A 17,080-nucleotide genomic window follows, 5' to 3' on the forward strand; every position below is an offset into this window, starting at 1 on the left:
ATCGCACAGTACACGGAGGCTCGAATTTCTCCTCCAAAGAAATTCAGCCGCCGCGGCCGGGATCGAACCCGCGTCTTTCGGGCCAGCAGCCGAGCACCATAGCTACTGAGCCACCGCGGCGGCAATGGTCTAATGATTACTGCTGATCTTAAAAGGAAAATGCATCTTAAGGATGTATGCTCGCAATCATACAGGAAATGGTGCTGCCTGTGGAAGAAATTAAAACATTCCGCGTCAAGCATGAAAGGTGAAGCATATCGCCTGATGATTCGGCCTGTCCTACAGTACGCTTCTGTGGTTTGGGATGCGTACCATATCAAAAACTAAGTGGAGCTCATCCAACGGCATGCAGCCAGCTTCATTTCATTCAGTTATAACAAATGATCATATGTTAACATGTTGAGGCAGATCAAGTAGGATCCGCGCTAGTTTCGCAGGCTGATCGCCAGTTAAAAATTTTGCACTTGCTGTATCAGAAAAATAAAGTATGGACAACTGAATGAAGGCGCTAGACACCGCAGCGGACACGGGACAAGAAAGAAGACGACACAGGGCGGTACTTGCAACTAAAATTTTATTTGAAACTTCATGGCTTTATAAAGACAGAGGCACGTGTGATCTTACAATCAGGTAAAAAAGATGAATGAAAAGCAACAGATAGCAAAACCTAACTGACAACAATGCACAGGAAAGATATGCGCGTCACAATGTACAGAAATCAGACTTTAAAACGTTATGCAAAGCTCATCATGCGAGTCACAATCTACATAAATCAGAAGTGTTAAAAACCGTCGACCGCATGTGGAAGCAGAAAAACCACAAGACAAAGGAAGAAAAAGAACGTTAAAAGGAAGCCACCCAACCTGTTACCTGTCAAGGAAACCCAGTTCTTTTTGGAGGATGGAAACCGAAGGCGAACTAACGCATTCATCCGGTTGCGAGCGCAAGATGGCAATGGCCTCCACAATCTCTCTCTCGAGCTGCCCCTTCCTTCTTCCAACAATTTGGGTCTGGCTGAACTGAGGGCAACAACCCCGACACTTGCGGCAATGAACAGGCAGATTCGAACCCCCCGCCTCCCCCAAGGAACGCGCATGTTCTCTCAAGCGATCATTTAAGCACCTACCGGTTTGTCCAATATAAACACGCCCACAACTGAGGGGGATCATGTAGATTACCCCTGTTGCACATGCGACACGCTTATTTTCTTCCAAATGTTTCTTGCCGCAAGTTCCTCGAATCGAGTCCCCTTTTCCCACTAGATTGCATAATCTAGAGAGCTTACAGGGTGCCGAAAATACAATGTCGATGCCATATTTGCCTGAAATCTTTTTGAGATTATGTGAAACCCTGAATCAACCCTGAAACAACTGAATCATACACCTTTTCTGCATATCAACGATCATCGAGACTGAACCGCACGAACGTTATTCGGCCACATTACGCCAGGACTAGACTATTGGTTTAATGGGGTTTAACGTTCCGAAGCAACTAAGGCTATGAGGGACGCCGTAGTGAAAGGCTCCGGAAATTTAGACCACCTGGGGTTCTCTAACGTGCACTGATATCGCACAGCACACGGGCCTCTAGAATTTCGCCTTCATCGAAATTCAGCCGCCGCGGCCGGGATCGAACCCGCGTCTTTCGGGTCAGCAGCCAGCACCGTAACCACTCAGCCACCGCGGCGGATTGGCTAGACAACTCAGAAATAGTTTTTTTTCCTTACACAATCGAACAGTAAAAACCACCTACCTGGTCTGATAGCTGAATGTAGAAATGTTAATTGTTCTGAGCGTACTCGGCAAACTCATTTTTTTTTTGTAATCTTCTACTTGTTGCGCACTACTGACCCCTTCAATATTTGGGCCGCCGCGGTGGCTCAGTGGCTATGGTGCTCGGCTACTGGCCCGAAGGACGTGGGTTCGATCCCGGCCGCGGCGGCTGAATTTCTTTGGAGGAGAAATTCGAGGCCCGTGTACTGTGCGATGTCAGTGCACGTTAAAGAACCCCAGGTGGTCGAAATTTCCGGAGCCCTCCACTACGGCGTCTCTCATAGCCTTAGTCGCTTTGGGACGTTAAACCCCATAAACCAACCAACCAACCTTCAATATTTGGAAATCAATAAATAATAGAACCTCCGGGCTGGTTGCGAGGAGAGCAGAGAAACAGCGGCATCTCATGGTAACGGATCGTTATAACGTGCCTGTCCAAGTAGCTCGTCACGTATAGTCTTTGTCAAAAGTTTAGAGCCCAGGGGGTTTGCTTCTAAGCCTTGTAGTGGGACTCCTGAAGCATTCGTCGCAGCCCTACCTATTGTAGGAGGCCGGACCAGCACTCATCTTACCTTCAGGAAAATTGGAGCTCTGGAGATGCATTATGAACCACAAAGTGTGGCTCAGAGGCAAACCCCCTGGGCTCCAAACAATTGACAAAGGCTGTACCTGTGTGAAAGAAAGAAACGCCCAAGGGGAACGCTGTGGTTAAGACATCCAATCACGGAATTTGCTGCGACAGCGTGCCAGCAGCTGTCACGGGAAAGTGATTAGTTGGTAATAATCGTCGACTAATATGGTCTGCAATTTGCGAGTATGTACTGAAAATGACCAAGGCTCTTGTCTATCCACTGCAGCGGCGCAGCCATGTCGGACGTCGGCTCAGGTGGCACCGGGTCAGCCGAAGGTGCGTTCCAGGGCCCGCCTGAGAAGGACTACTACGCCAACCAGCGGGCCATCCTATACATCAGCGTCTGCATCGCGTTTAGCTACCAGTGCCTGACCGAGTTCCCCTACCTGCTCGTGGCACACGGAGGAAGTGAGTGTTGCGAGGGATCGCCCCTGTCCTTTGCATACTGGCTGTAAAATTTAGGAAATCCAAGAGCAGTGTCTGCACCTCCTTTCGGCATTTCGATTATGCTGTTCAGGTGATCTAAGAGCAAGCATAAATGCAGTGGGCAGTGAGTGCGTTCATTACAAACCTTGCCACTGAAATTAAATTAGCTTCGTGTTTTACAGCCATTGTTCTTGCTTGTGAATTTTTTATGACGGTTTAAAATGGAACTTTCAAAGTGACGACGCTTTATAGACGGATTATATTTGTAAAGTTTACGATACCAGCTCATATTTTGCTTTGATCACAATACTGTTGGTTGCGCATGCTGTAGCACGGAGCTTAGCTAAAACGTCTTTTGTTGGCACTATATATAACTTCGCTTGCCGCAGGGTTGTCCTTTGTGTATATCACCACGAACGCCTGAATGTCACTTTTTATTACATTTTTTATTATACCTTCGTTAAAAAAAAACTAGTATTCAATAGCATTTCCAGCATAAAGCTACGGGACAACTGAACTGACCAGACCTAAAGTTCATGCACGAGTATTGCCCCCCATTTTTCGCGTCAATTGGCCAAACGTAAGCTTAAGCACCGACGATTTCCACGGCGCTGTTGGAATACAGGTTTGCCTTGTTATTGTTGTATGAAAAACATTTTGTCCAACTAGTGCCTATAAAGACTCTGAATTTATGTGAAGGTTGAAGATAAGTGAAAAGACGAATGGTATTGTTGATGTCATTAGAGCCTATACGTACAATGACGATTTTCAAGGAACGAAGCACACGTATGTCAGTGCAGAGTGCTTTAAATCAGGCTGTTAGCTGCCACTTCTGGGTCTGGATAAAGCAACGTTGCAGCGCTACTGGCAGTATGTGAAGCCTTTCGAGGCCGTGTTGCTCATTGCGTCACCTTACTGCCATTGGCCCACCTCAACTTCGACCTCACAGGAGGCAAGATTTACTGCATGCAATGAGTCCGTGATGACATTAGAGTTGGTAGGAATCAATGTGACAAAGCTGCCGTTTCTGAAATTTGGGTTTCGTGTCGAACAAAAATACCACAAAAATAAGGCAGCTACATCTCACGCATTCTGTCGGGGGTCTTCGCCCTCTACGTTGCACCGCCCGTGCATAACGAGACGCAGCACGAGTCACATATTAGGTGATCAGGGCTTTCATACTGTGGCCATGTCATCTGATGTTACCTGTTTTACGAAACTCGCGTACGAGATACGAGTTCCTCGTAGTCATTTCCTTGCTTTCATAAGCAAGTGCATTCTGATTAATAAAGATTGTGACTGTACTCTTCAGAGGTTTTCATTTTGTGGCGCCATCACAAAAAGTTGGCGAATGCGATGGCGCCCAACTGTTCGCACGTTGTACCCTGGCTGGAATACATGAGCGTCGGAAACAACTATGCACGTCTAAAGAGTAATGAGTGAGTACATTTCTGCACGATGGACTTCGGCAAGACCCGAGTAGAAAGACAACACATCTATCAAGGCCCTAGCAAAACAAGCTAAGTGTACGGACACACAACTTACTGGAATGGCTCCACAATCTTAGACACTGAAAATATTTTATCATAACTTTTGCCCTAGAGATTTATTCATATGCAGATGACCGAAAATGTCGTTAACAGGGTGAAGAGAAGTCCCTCTGACATCTTCGTTCAGTCACTGCGTAATCAAACTAATAAGATAATGGTACACTTTCTTCAGTGCGCACAAGAGACCCGAGTGTATGCCGAATCACCAGCATTCTGAGGAAACGTTTCCTTAGTTGTTTTTTTTGATAATGTACGCTTTATTTCGTGCTTCCCTAAAACCAGGAAAAAAAATAAACGCGCCAAGCTTAAAAAGGAGCATCACAATGATTCCTCTTTCGTGAAGCCGTGGCAAAATGCCATGCCGACTTTTCATGACCATTTATTATGAATGGCATAGCCCGCGAGACGAATCTCATCAGACCTCAGGGCGCAATATTTTGGAAGTATATGCTCTTTCCCAAGACGTAAATGAGCTGTCAGAGAGGCCGTAGTAGCGGGCTCTTTAATATTTTCAGCCACCTGCGATTGATTAACGTTAGCTGACATCGCACAGCACGCGATGTTATACAGAGCTCACCTCTAGCGATCGCGTGGGTGAAGCCCATTCAGGGTCACAGAAGGAGGAGAGAAAGAGAGAAAGATGAGATAATTAATATAAGGGCGGCATGTGAGAAACAACGTAAGAGGTAGAGACGCTGTTGCCGACAGAGAAATAAAAAGAGAGGCAAACACAGCTATTTCGCCCGCCGCTCGCTGTCAAGAGAGCCATCGGCCAAGTGAGCCTGTCTATAATAGACTCTCTATTTCTCTCTTCCCACGAGCGACTACACTTCAGGTCGGTGCGAGGGACCTCTGTGAAGGTCTTCCTGCTGCGGTCGCACAACCCAAATAAGAACTGAAACACCTGCGCGGGAATTGCACTGCAGCAGCCCTTTTATTACCCTTTCATCAGTCCTCAGAAGTGAAACAGAAAAGAGACATGACTGAAAGAGAGATCCGGACAAGCAGAGCTTTGCCGGGCTGCAAGCTAATACAAAATAAATGAATTGGATGCTCGTCCCGCTCGTGCTCGCGTGACTCGCCGTCAACCACTAATTTGTTTATGTTTATGGGCAGCGTCTCAGGCGATGAAAGATGCCGTAGTGAAGGGCGCCGGATATTTCGACCGTCTGGGGTTCTTCAACGAGCACTGACATCGCATAGTCCACGGGCCTCTAGAATTTCGCCTCTATCGAAATTCAGCCGTCCAGCCACATTTCTGAAATTGTGTGCAATTTTTTGTATGTATGAAATTACAGCTACTTTTCAATTTGCAAACTCATTTGTGAATGAGCGATGAGGGGCTAGTTGGTGTGACATCATTACGAAAAATAAAACAGAGCAGGGGACAGGGCGCACAGGAGTGGAGCAAACACAACGAGCTCAGAATAACAACTGGCTTATTGCAGCGAAACCCCTTTCCTTCAAAAGCAAAACGTATGCGCCACAAACACTCCAAGCACCACACCCAACGAAATCATCTTATTATACCAAGAAATTGAAGCTCTTTCCTATACAGGTGCATCGATGCCTCACTAACAAACTTAATATCAGGCTCATAACTAACAATGCTCACAGCTTCGATGATTTCACGTACCCTTTTGTCCCTTGCACGGCCTATAATCTTCGCATGAGTTATAAGTCGCATGCATTTTTCTTTTGCTTGTTTCTTCTTAGCACTAGACTGGCGGTGTTTTGGCAGATGCTGCCCGCAGTGCGAAGTCAAAGAGTTTCTTTGCTGTCGAACAGGCTTAATAATGCAATGTCCCGTCAGCCCTACATATACGGAACTGCCGCTCAGTAGACTCTCATGAACACCTTCTGCTGTGCAGGGCGCGTACTTGGTTCTGGGGTCGATTCCACATCCTGCTTTCCTCTTTTAACTTTTGTTTTTGTTCGTTAAAACGCAAAACGACACAACTTGCATGGGGCGGAAAAGAGAACATTCACATGAAATTTCCTTCCCACGTTCTTGAGGCCATGCGATATCTTGCGCGCATACGGAAGAACTGCGAACTACCGCCACTCGCTTTCAGCGAGCCCTTGCCTTGGACGATAAGGTATTCAGCAATCATTCCGCTACAGCCATGACAAGAGCGGGAGGAAACCCAGCAGAGCAAAGTCAGTATAGCTGAGCGGTAAAACTGAACTGCAACAAGTACTGACAAGGACCGTCTGCAAATGTGCTGGCAAGACCTATTAAGTCTTGTCAGCATATGTTGCAGTTCAGTTTTAGCGGTCAAGAAGATCGGTTTTGCTCTGCTGAATTTCCCTCCGCGGTTCTCACGGCTGTTGTGGAACCACTGTTGAAGAGCTTACGGTCCAGCTCAAATAAACAAGAGCTCGCTGAAAACCCACGGCGGAAATTCGAAGTTATTCCGTATGTTAACAAGATATCGCAAGGACTGAAGAAGGTGGGAAGGAAATTTGATGTGAATGTTCTCCTTTCCGCGCCTTGCAAGCTGTCTCGTCTTTGCCTTTTTATGAACAAAAAGAAAAGTAATCAGAAGAAAGCAGTATGCGGAATCGATCACAGAACAAAGTACGTGCCCTGCAGAAAATAAGTTCTTAATGAGAGTCCCCTCAGATGCAGTTTCATATATGCAGAGCTGACGGGACGTTGCATTAATAAGCGTGTTCGACAGGAAAGAAATTCTTTGACTTCCCATTGTGGGCAGCATCTGTAAAAAATACTGTAAAAAATACTGTAAAAAATACTGTAAAAAAGCGAAAGAAAAATGTATGCCACTTTTAACGTATATAAAGATTTTAGGCCGTGCAAGGGACAAAAAGGCACGTGAAACATTGAAGCCTTCACATTTTAAGTTATGGGCCTCATATGTGTGGCAGTGAGGCATCGATAAACCTTTATAAAAAAAAACTTCACTTTCTTGGTTTGATAAGATGACCTCGTTGAGTGTCGTGTTTTGAGTGCTTGTCGCGCATGCGTTTCGACTTTGAAGGAAAGGGGTTTCGCTCAAATAAATCAGTTGTTAGTGTGAGCTCGACCTGTTTGCTTCTCTCCTGTGTGTCCTGTCTCCTACCCAGTTTTATGTTTTGTGCTCATTTGCGCTCGCCACCGAGCAAGAAGCCGATCGGCGGCGAAGCCAAACCGGGGAATGGCGCTCGAAAATACCTCGTACGCAGGAGTTCGAGATACGCCGGCAAAAACGAGTAGAGGACGAACCTTCAACCCTCCGCGGTGGTTCAGTGGTTAGAGAGAGAGAATAAACTTTATTAACATAGAGGAATTTCGCGGGTGGTTCACTCAGGTCTGGGAATTCATTGGCGAATACGCCACTCCGGGCCTGACCGATCAGCTGGCGATGAAGGGGGAGGAGCTCTGTGTGAGCCAGCTTCGCCTCCCACTGCTCAGGGCTGAGTTCCTCGCTCGGCTGCGTAGCCGGCATTTCAAGGCCCGAACCCGGCCGCGGCGGCCGCGTTTCGATGGAGGCGAAACGCAAAAAAAAAGGCGCATGTGTGCTGTGCAATGTCAGTGCACGTCAAAGATCCTCGGATGGACAGAATCCTCCACTAGGGCACATATTTCTCTCTGTTTTCTTTCACTCTCCCCTTCCTACCTTCCCTAACGCTTTGTTCGGGTGTCCACCGAGATTCAAGTTAATTCTGCGCCTTTTCTTTTCCTCAGAAATGAATTTTCATCCGTTGACTCCCCTAACTGCTGTCTCGGACGGGATCCGTGCTACGAGGGCCGGGCTGGACCTATTTGGAGTGCACGTAATGTGAGCGCGAAGCAATAGCCTACTAACGCCGTTTCTTCAACTGAGCGGTTCTCTTGTTTAGCCATTTTTTGTGGTGCATAGATGGTCACACATAATTATAATTTACAGCACTGTCTTTGCGAGGAACTATATAACAGTAACACAGCGTACTTGCTGAGTTGGTAGGTTCGCACTCTGGAAGACAGCAAAGAGAACCACGCAGCAGAGACGGACAGAAAGCGGTGGCGTGTCCTGTCCGCCTTCTCTCTCAGTTGTAATACTTGTAATACTAGTAATACTTTATGGTACCAGCCACTCCACGCAATCAAAATTAAAGTTCCGACTCCATCATCATGGTGCAGCTTCCGGCGTTTCCGTAGCTGTGGTGTGCGTTTTACTTTTATCAAATACTACGTCTCATAATCCATCTCGACATGTAGGCCACTTTTTCACCACTACTGGGACACCGTCGAAAAAATGGTCCTATGACGCCCTATCATGAAGGGGTGCGCAAAATTGATGATACTACGCGGGTGCGCAAGAAGTGCATGGCACCTCTATGCTGTTTCGCAGCTACACCTGGCTAAGGACGCTGTACGCCTGTTTTTCGGACGATCGCGAGGTGCTATGAAAAATATGGCGACCTGAATATTTACGGTGAGTGAACCCCGCGACTCGCGAAGCCCACTGTTGTGGCGCTAGTGATATGCACAGTGTCGAAAAAACTTTCCGTGATGGGTAAGTCTGAATTCGTGGCATAAATTTTACGCCCAAGTAATATAATTATAACCTGCGCAGAACACCTCAGTTCCTCAGTGAGACGCTGCACCGTGGCAGCTCTTTCATGCATTTTTTTGTGTATACTAATTACGAATGCGCACGCAAAAGTTGTTAATGTGTAATGGCATGAGAAAAGTGAATGTGCCATCACATCTATACATTTTGTAGTGTGTTACTGCGGGGGCGTTAACGGGGGAAAAAAGTTACTTGAGTGGCTAAACGATAATGACGTAAGGAAACTTTCCTTATCATTGCGAAAAAGTCTCTTCTGAGTTCTTTTTGTTTAAAGACAGAAATACTCCACTAATGTGTTATAATGAATGCATGAGTATGACAATAGAAATTCAACGCTAATTTTTTAAAGGACAAAATTAACATTGTTGCTATAATAGGATTAAATGCAAAAAATTTGAATTCCGATAGCCCCAAGGAAGAGGCTATTTGCCGTGACGTGATGAACAGGAACTACTGCTCAAGGAGTGCTTGTAACAAAATGTAAAACAAGCGAGCCCTTGCACCTTTGAGTGCCGACCAGTGAGTTTGGGTCCGCCTCATAACCGCTGCGATCCTCTTGCGATCATGTCGCCCTTTAGAACTGCTAGGCTCGTGTGGACGAACGCGCAAGAATAAAAAAAAAAGCCACAGGCTGACTCATTTAATTTTTTTTGATTTGTTGACATCGCAGTGTGCTTCTTCTTTCCGTACGCGGTTATCCTGGTGGCGGTGGGTGTCCCCATGGCCGCCTTCGAAATGCTGATTGGTCAGTTCCGAGGAAAGGGATGCCTTGAGATCTGGACCTGCGTCCCCGTCGGGAAGGGTGCGTATTCGCTTCTGAATATTTGAGAATTTGAGGAAATAAAGAAGCGTGGAAAGGTCGGGCAGACAGCAGAATATAAAGAAACGCGCAAGAAGACGGAAAACGCAAAATATAGTGCGCAGTTTCTAGCGAAGTCATGAGCTCCATGGGAATATATAGTGGGTCATTACTGTTCTAAGTTGAGTGAGTTTTATTTTTGTAGGATAGAGTGATGCTAGAGCCCGATAATAAAGCAATGGTGAAGGCCGCTATATTCCCTTCTTGTTCCATACTGAAAACAAATTTGGTTGTGTTAGGGTTTGTTAATGTTTGCCCGACCTCGAAACACTCACTTATTGGTTAGGTAGTTCTATTTTAAAATTTTCCGCTGCTTAATTGAAGTGCGAGATGTATATTCCGAGAATCATTCCATAATCGCGTAAATTACTGGTTGTGTAGCCTGGCTTCTGTGATATGCGCAAGAAAACCGTTTCGACTTATGTAGGGTAGTCGCAAAATATGCCAATGATGGCAGCGCTTGTATTAATGCGACTGAATTAGATGGCAATGTTCGTTCATCAAATTGGTCCGCACGATTGTGTCGTCCATTGAAGACGAATGTGCAAAAGTTTCATTGCTTTACGAGCTCTTGGTGCGCGAAAAATTTGGTTCACGAGTTTTAATTAGGTAATTACACACTAAAATTACGCTTTGATGTGAAATAGCTATTGACGTGGATGACGTACCAGGTGATTCGCAGCAGCTGCAGCCGCGCGCTCCGCCGTCGCCGCGGCCTCTGGGTGGGCCGCTGCGCGCCGCCTGTTTAGGGTCTCGCTATGGACGAAGCAAGTCAGCCGAGGCCGACGTCACACGCGTCGGGCCGAGGTTGATCATCCATTCGACATTGCAAATGTTGCTAGGAATTTAGTTAGGGAGCGAAAATGCTCGAAACGGGCAGCCGAAACATATGAACGGCGAGAGCTTCGAAAGCAAAGGAAAGACACATAACTGGCCCCCTGCGACAGTAAACACCTCAATCACGCTTTCAAGTAGTACGTGGCGGTAGCGAGAGATGTGCGCTGCACGCAATGACAACGTTGTGGCAGAAGCGCGGCACTTGGACTATGAGGTCTTCGGCGTTTACTGTGTTATTGGCGTTGGTATTGAAAACGTCCTAGACTCCGATGAGTTTGAGGAAAGGAATGGCGCATAACTGGCTCCCTAGGTCAGTGGACGCTTCAGTCGCGCTTCGAGGTACGTAGCGGTGTTGAGATTGACTGATTGAAACCACGTTTATTGGACATTACAATGCGCCGAAGGCGCTACGGTGGAAAGGGAGGGGGTATTGTAAAGGAGAATGGGTAAGGCTGCTTCCGTTTTATTAAAACTTCCTGGAGGCAGATGTGGGCAGCATACGTTATCACTGACAACGTTGTGGCAAACACGCGGCACTGCAGCAATAGGCCGCAGCGTTCATTGGGCGAGCAACCAACCATTCACTGTCATTTAACTGTCCCTCTAGGCAGAAGTCTTTATGTCTGCATGTCTAGCCAGGCTTAACCAGGTGACAACAGAGTTTTCGCTTGTATAACCAGGGTCAGCTGAGCTTAGCCACACCCCTTTGTTTAGGAAAACTAGCGTCTTTGTTTCAACAATACCATATACTCTAGATTCAGGCCAACCTCAATTTGTGATTAGTATACATTTAAATGATAACATTCGCAATTTGACTATACACATGCTTCTAAATTACCAGTTACGAAGGTGCATAGTGGTAAAGTTTTACGAAAAAGAGTGGAAAATTAACTGTAACATAGAATGATCCTTTACATGGATAGTACCATCTGACTGATTTCTCTCAGCAATATCATCGAAGGTATTGAGACGTACACAAAATACGATAAAGTTTGTGCGGTTTTATAATGCAAATATCAGACTACGTGCCCTCCTTACACGGCTTTGTTGGGAGAACACATAAAACTTCGTACACTGCAAGAGTTAACGATTTCATCCTCAAGTAATCGTCTGTATCACTTGACAGCCATCTCAAAATTCTCTTGGATAGTCATTGTCAGTGCAAACTTGCTTGCGTAAAACTAGTCTTGGAAGTAGGCGTGACAGTACGTATTCTCCTCGAGCGCGTAAGTGCGATTTGGTCAATTTATTTGGCGCAGGAATCGGCATGGCCATGCTGCTGAAGACGTTCGTCATCGGCGCGTACAAGGCGTTCGAGAACGCCTGCGTCTTCTTCTACTTCCTGCAGACGTTTCAGCAGGAGCTGCCCTGGAGCCATTGCTACACCTGGTGGGGCGCCTCCGACCTGAACTGCCGCGAGCGGAAGGCCGACGAGACGGTAGCCCTTTCCCTCTGATCCCGGCGCGGTTCCTCCTCTTCACAGCACTGGCGAAGTCGTTCGTAACTAGGGCGCATAGTGCCAGTGCACTGGGGATCTCATTGTTTATTTTAACCAGAGCCGCGTTGAGGGGTAGTGGCTGTCCGTTTCTGTTATGCGATGTTGCAATACACCAAAGACTTAGCGTTCTTGTAATTAGATCCTTTACTGGAATTAGAAAGACTTCAACACCCTCCGATGTTCCAATGAATTTCAGTTGACACCACTTATTTTACGTTATTTATATAAGGGCTTATTGTTCGTGCTGAAATTGTGTTTAAATTTTCTTCGTGCGGTAATTGGCCTTTGGAGAAATGCACTCGGAAGAGAATGTTTCTAAACAAGGCTCGCCTGTAAGGGATCGTCTTCAGCTGTTGCAGCGTTGCTAATGTCGGAATTTTGCTATAAGCGATAATGCAAATGCAGCAGCTTCGGTACAATAAACTAGCAGGAACTGAAAAAATAGCCGCAAAGAGAAGAATGCGGGCCAGAACCGAAACAGCTGAAGTAACAAAATTGCTGACCGTAGCCAAGCCCGTTGCGTGGGAGCATAAGCTGGAGGCGTGCGTAATTGCAGCGCCAGTGCCAGATCGCCAAGGAGAAGGTGTACACCAAGACCCAGGAGGAGTACTATGACCCGGGCAAGAATGCCACCGTGTTCACCGTGTGCGGCAAGGTGGCTAAGGCAGCCTACGCGGACATCGCCAACATCACCGCCTGCTTCGACGCACGGGGATATCCCGAGGACGCATTCTTTACGTGAGGTTCCCATGTGTTAACAGTCGCGGTGACACGTGATGCGAAACACAAAATTTGGACGAATTTACCCTAATTTCCTCACCACGCACCTCTCTTCCCGCATTTAAGGATGCTGCAACGATCATATCAATAGATGCATAACCGCCGCGGTGGCTCAATGGTCATTGTGCTGGGGTACTGACCCTAAAGACGCGGATTGCATACCGGCCACGGCTGTCACATTTCGATGAAGACGAAATACGAGAGGCCCATATACTGTGCGATGTCAGCGCTCGTTAAAGAACGGCAAGTGGTTTATGGATATCAACACTACGGCGTCCCTCACAGCCTGAGTCAATTCGGGTAGTTAAACCCCAGAGGCAATTTAATACACACGAGACACCTTCAGATATGATCGGGATGCTTTGTTTTTTGAATCAATGTACCAAGACGCTTTCTTCTCGCACACAAATATATACTAAGGTCCTCACGAATTGCTGGTAAGAGGTTAAAGTGTGCTATTTATTCCTGTAACGCCAGTATCGATTACAATGAAATTCCTGCTTAAGATTCATAGATGCCGGCGACTCCTCATATATCGCTACCAGCGCAGTGGCGCAGCGGTTAAGCGATGTGCCACTGCACTGGCAGGTGGCTGTTTCTATCGCAGCTACCCGTCAGGATTTTGCGACCCATGTTGCTCTTCCCGAGTAACCTCTCGCGCGGATTGCACGAGGCTCGTCCGAACTTACCCGAGCTTATCCGAGTTACTATCCGAGCTTACTCGAGCTCACCGAAGCGACATCTGTTGGAACGCAGCTAAAGCGGTTGCTAGGCAACGGCGACTCAGGTTTGTTTGGTAGCCGCATCGCCAGAAGCATACGCGACGAGCTGAGCCGGGCTCCGGTAGTGTTGTTTTCGCAACAAAAGCGGTTTACGGGCCCCGTTGCCTAAAATTTAGGACGCTCTGAAACGGTAGTTCCACGAACTTCGTTGAAGGTTCGCTCTACCGGTGGCATTCGTGCTCAACAAGGTCTCACTAGAATAATGTGAGTGGTCAACGACGGGTCCATTTCGGCTCCTGATCTCAACTGGCCCCCCGCTAGCATTAAACATCTTAAAACGGAGGCCATGAGGAGAGAAAAGGCGTGGGGTCTGTCATGCGAAGCCCTCAACTTCTCTCATTCTGTGTTTGTCTAGAAGATGGTCTAAAGGCACTACTATTTTCGTGGTTCAGCTGTGCTGCTTGAATATATCAGCGTATTGTACAGAAGACTACTCGGCCGGAGCTTCGCCACTGCAGTGAACGGGTCTAACGTCGATCTTGCGCCCAAGGTGGGATCACGGGGATGAAAAAACTTTATTCAGCAAGAAAATTCGAGGCTCGCAGGTCTCCTGGGTCTCCGCACAACCCCACTCACGATCTAAACGTTGATGGGGCGGTGGTCCATGGCGTATGCAGCCCAGCTGACCGCGATCTTCTGTCTGGCTAGATCCGGTGACCGTAGTGAGGTCTCCCAGTCCTCCCAGGCTCGGATAGGGACCGGCCTGGCGGGAGGAGGGGACGCCGGGCATGATAGTAGGATGTGGGAAAGGGTGGCCATAGGGTGGGTGCACAAAATGCATATGCGGGGTGCCGGCACAAATTTATAAAGATTGGCTGGTGTAAGCAGCGTTCGCGTCTGCACGCATCTGCAGACCCTCGGGCTAAGGAGTCGGCGGCCTCGTTGCCGGGATATCCCAGAGCGCAGGTGCCCAGATGAGCTGAGCACGTCGGAGGACAGGGGGGGAGGGGGCATGTGCAGCCGGAATTGTGCAGGGGGATAAACCTGCCCCTGGTAAAATTTAGAATGGCGGATTTTTAGTCGCTAATAATGTAACGGTCGTCAGCGTATGTGAGGACGATGGCTATAGCGGTCCCCTCGGCTTCCTCAGAGGTAGTGCCTGAAGGAAGCTCGAATGTTAGGGGTGTTATGTGTGGGTTGTGGACAAGCGCAGTGGCTCCATGCTCATCGCAGGCGGCATCGACCCAAACAACATCGGGCTCATCCCCATATCATTAGTGCAGCGCTGCCGCGCGTGCCTTCCTGCGACCTTGGGTTTGGTTGGGGTGCATGTTGCGGTAATGATATGGCATATATTGAAGTGAGAATGCGGGTGGCAAGTCTTCTTAGTGACGTGTTCCTTGCAGGGATACTGATGCCTAACTGACTATGTGTCGTCCGGTAGCTGTAGCGGCAAGACTAATATACTGTGCTTGTAAGTGGGCCTCGCGAAGTTCATGTAGGTTGTTATGGACTCCGTGTTCATGCTGTTTCTCATTTCTACTCTTTTTAGGTAATTTAAGTGCTGCTTTTGATGCTTGCCGAATGAAGCAGTCCATTTGCTGGACCTCATTGGTTATTAGTTTTAGGCATGGCGTAGCATAAAAAATTCGGCTGAAGGTATAAGCGTGTACTGCGCGAATTGTGTTCGCCTCTCTCAGTTCATGTGCGCGTCCAGTCACCCTTTAAATGACTAGCGTGGTGGTTGCGATGGTCCTTTTCACTATTTTAATTATGTCTCTGTTTTTCCACCCTGTTTAATGTACAGTCCTAGAAGGCGTATGGTATGGACCTGGGGTACCTGTCTGCCCGGAATTCGGAATTCTATAGGGGCTTGGTACAGCCGTACCTTAGGGGGCATGAGGAGTAATTCTGATTTTTCTGGCGAGCACGCAATTCCGATTCTTGAGGTGAGTTTAGTAATAATATATGCTACCGTTTGTAGCGTGTCCTCCATTTGACCGTCTGATCCGTATGTTGTCCAGAGTGTGATGTCATCGGCGTATAAATGTGGCCAAGATGGGGGATTTTCTGTAATTCTGTAGCTAAGGGGATAAGTGTGATGATGAAAAGAAAGGGGGAAAGCACGGAGCCTTGCGGCGTGCCCACGTTGGGAAGTGTGTAGGGTGAGGGATGAAGATTATCAATGTGAAGCTTGGCGGTCCTATTTTGTAAGAAGGCACTTATGTAGCTTAATACCCTAGCAGCTGTTTGTATATTCGTGAGTGCCTGTAGTATTGCTGTGTGCTGTACATTATCGAAGGCTGTTTTCGAGTTTGTGGCTAATATCGCCTTAGAATGAGTTTGTATAAGTGAGTCAAGCACTTCTGATGTTAGCGGTTGCACAGCGTCCTGTGTATATAAACGGGGTCTGAAACCAACCATAGTGTGCGGGTAGTCAATGCCATCCATGTATGCTGCTAGCCGAGCTAGTATGACCTGTTCAAGAAGGTTCCCTAAGGCGGAGGTGAGCGATATTGGTGTCGCATATTTGGGGGACGATTGGCTTGTTGGCTTTGCCATGAGTATTACTTTCCCGTGCGTCCATTCTGCTGGGAGTGTGCCCTCTAGTGTTTTTATAGACGTGTATTGGTTCCTGAACTGATTTATCGCCTAAATATATGAGGGCCGCATTTGTAAACTGGTCTTCGCCCGGCGCAGTGTTCCTGAGCCCTTGAAGCGCTGTCCGCACTTCTGCTGTCGTTATTACAGTACCTAATTCATCATTTGGTACTCTTGCATAAGGGAGAGGGGTTGCGTTTGTCTCGTGATAGTGGGCATGTCCTTTAGCTTAGCTGGAAGGGTATCTGTGTCATATCTCCGTTGATGTGTTGTTCTAGCTATTATGTTGCATGTGTTCGTTTTGCTCAGGGTGGGGTCTAGTAGGTGCCCGAGTAGGTGCCATGCACGCGTTTTGGTGAGACTCCTTCTTAGTCCTCCACGTATTTGTGCTCAATTCTGGTGACACAGTTGCGCTTCATGTTCTTCACTTTGGGTCACCAGATCATTAATCTTATGTTTAATTTCGCTATTGTGCTTCTGTCTGGCATATCGTTTAGTTAAGCTGCAGGGGGCTTCAATTAAGTCCACCATTCTGGCATTTAACACTGCCACTTGTTCATGTGTATCAATGCTCCGCGTGTTAGCCTCTTGGTCCTGAAGGAGGTGTCTCACCCATGACCCTAATTCTATGTGGTCTTTAGCAGGGGTATTTTGACGTTGCTGTCAGAAATGTTCCCAGTTCACCAAATTATGCTTATATGATTTAGGCGTACAGTGTGGACCTGCTAGAGTAAGGGCAATGTTATAATGATAATGTGTGTGGGGTTCGTTCCCACTGCAGCTGCGGGATGTGTCTTCCGAACGTCAGATCTGGGCTAGTAACCGTCTGGTGGGGGAACTATACCGTC

At 47.4% G+C, this 17,080-nt stretch overlaps 1 protein-coding gene across 1 annotated transcript in view; it reads left to right on the top strand.

The window, feature by feature from the left end:
- The first annotated feature begins 2,639 nt into the window (after positions 1 to 2,639).
- Positions 2,640 to 17,080, top strand: part of LOC149325814 (sodium-dependent proline transporter-like) — a 185,791-nt gene continuing 171,350 nt past the window's right edge. Inside the window, exons 1-4 of the mRNA XM_089563602.1 lie at positions 2,640 to 2,811; positions 9,606 to 9,737; positions 11,891 to 12,069; positions 12,686 to 12,867. Of these exons, the coding sequence (XP_089419728.1) occupies positions 2,640 to 2,811; positions 9,606 to 9,737; positions 11,891 to 12,069; positions 12,686 to 12,867 (665 nt within the window). The remainder of the gene's footprint in view (positions 2,812 to 9,605; positions 9,738 to 11,890; positions 12,070 to 12,685; positions 12,868 to 17,080) is intronic.

The sequence above is a fragment of the Amblyomma mixtum genome, chromosome 10, assembly GCF_055824585.1.
Source record: "Amblyomma mixtum isolate Tamu chromosome 10, ASM5582458v1, whole genome shotgun sequence".
Taxonomy (NCBI): Eukaryota; Metazoa; Arthropoda; class Arachnida; order Ixodida; family Ixodidae; genus Amblyomma; species Amblyomma mixtum.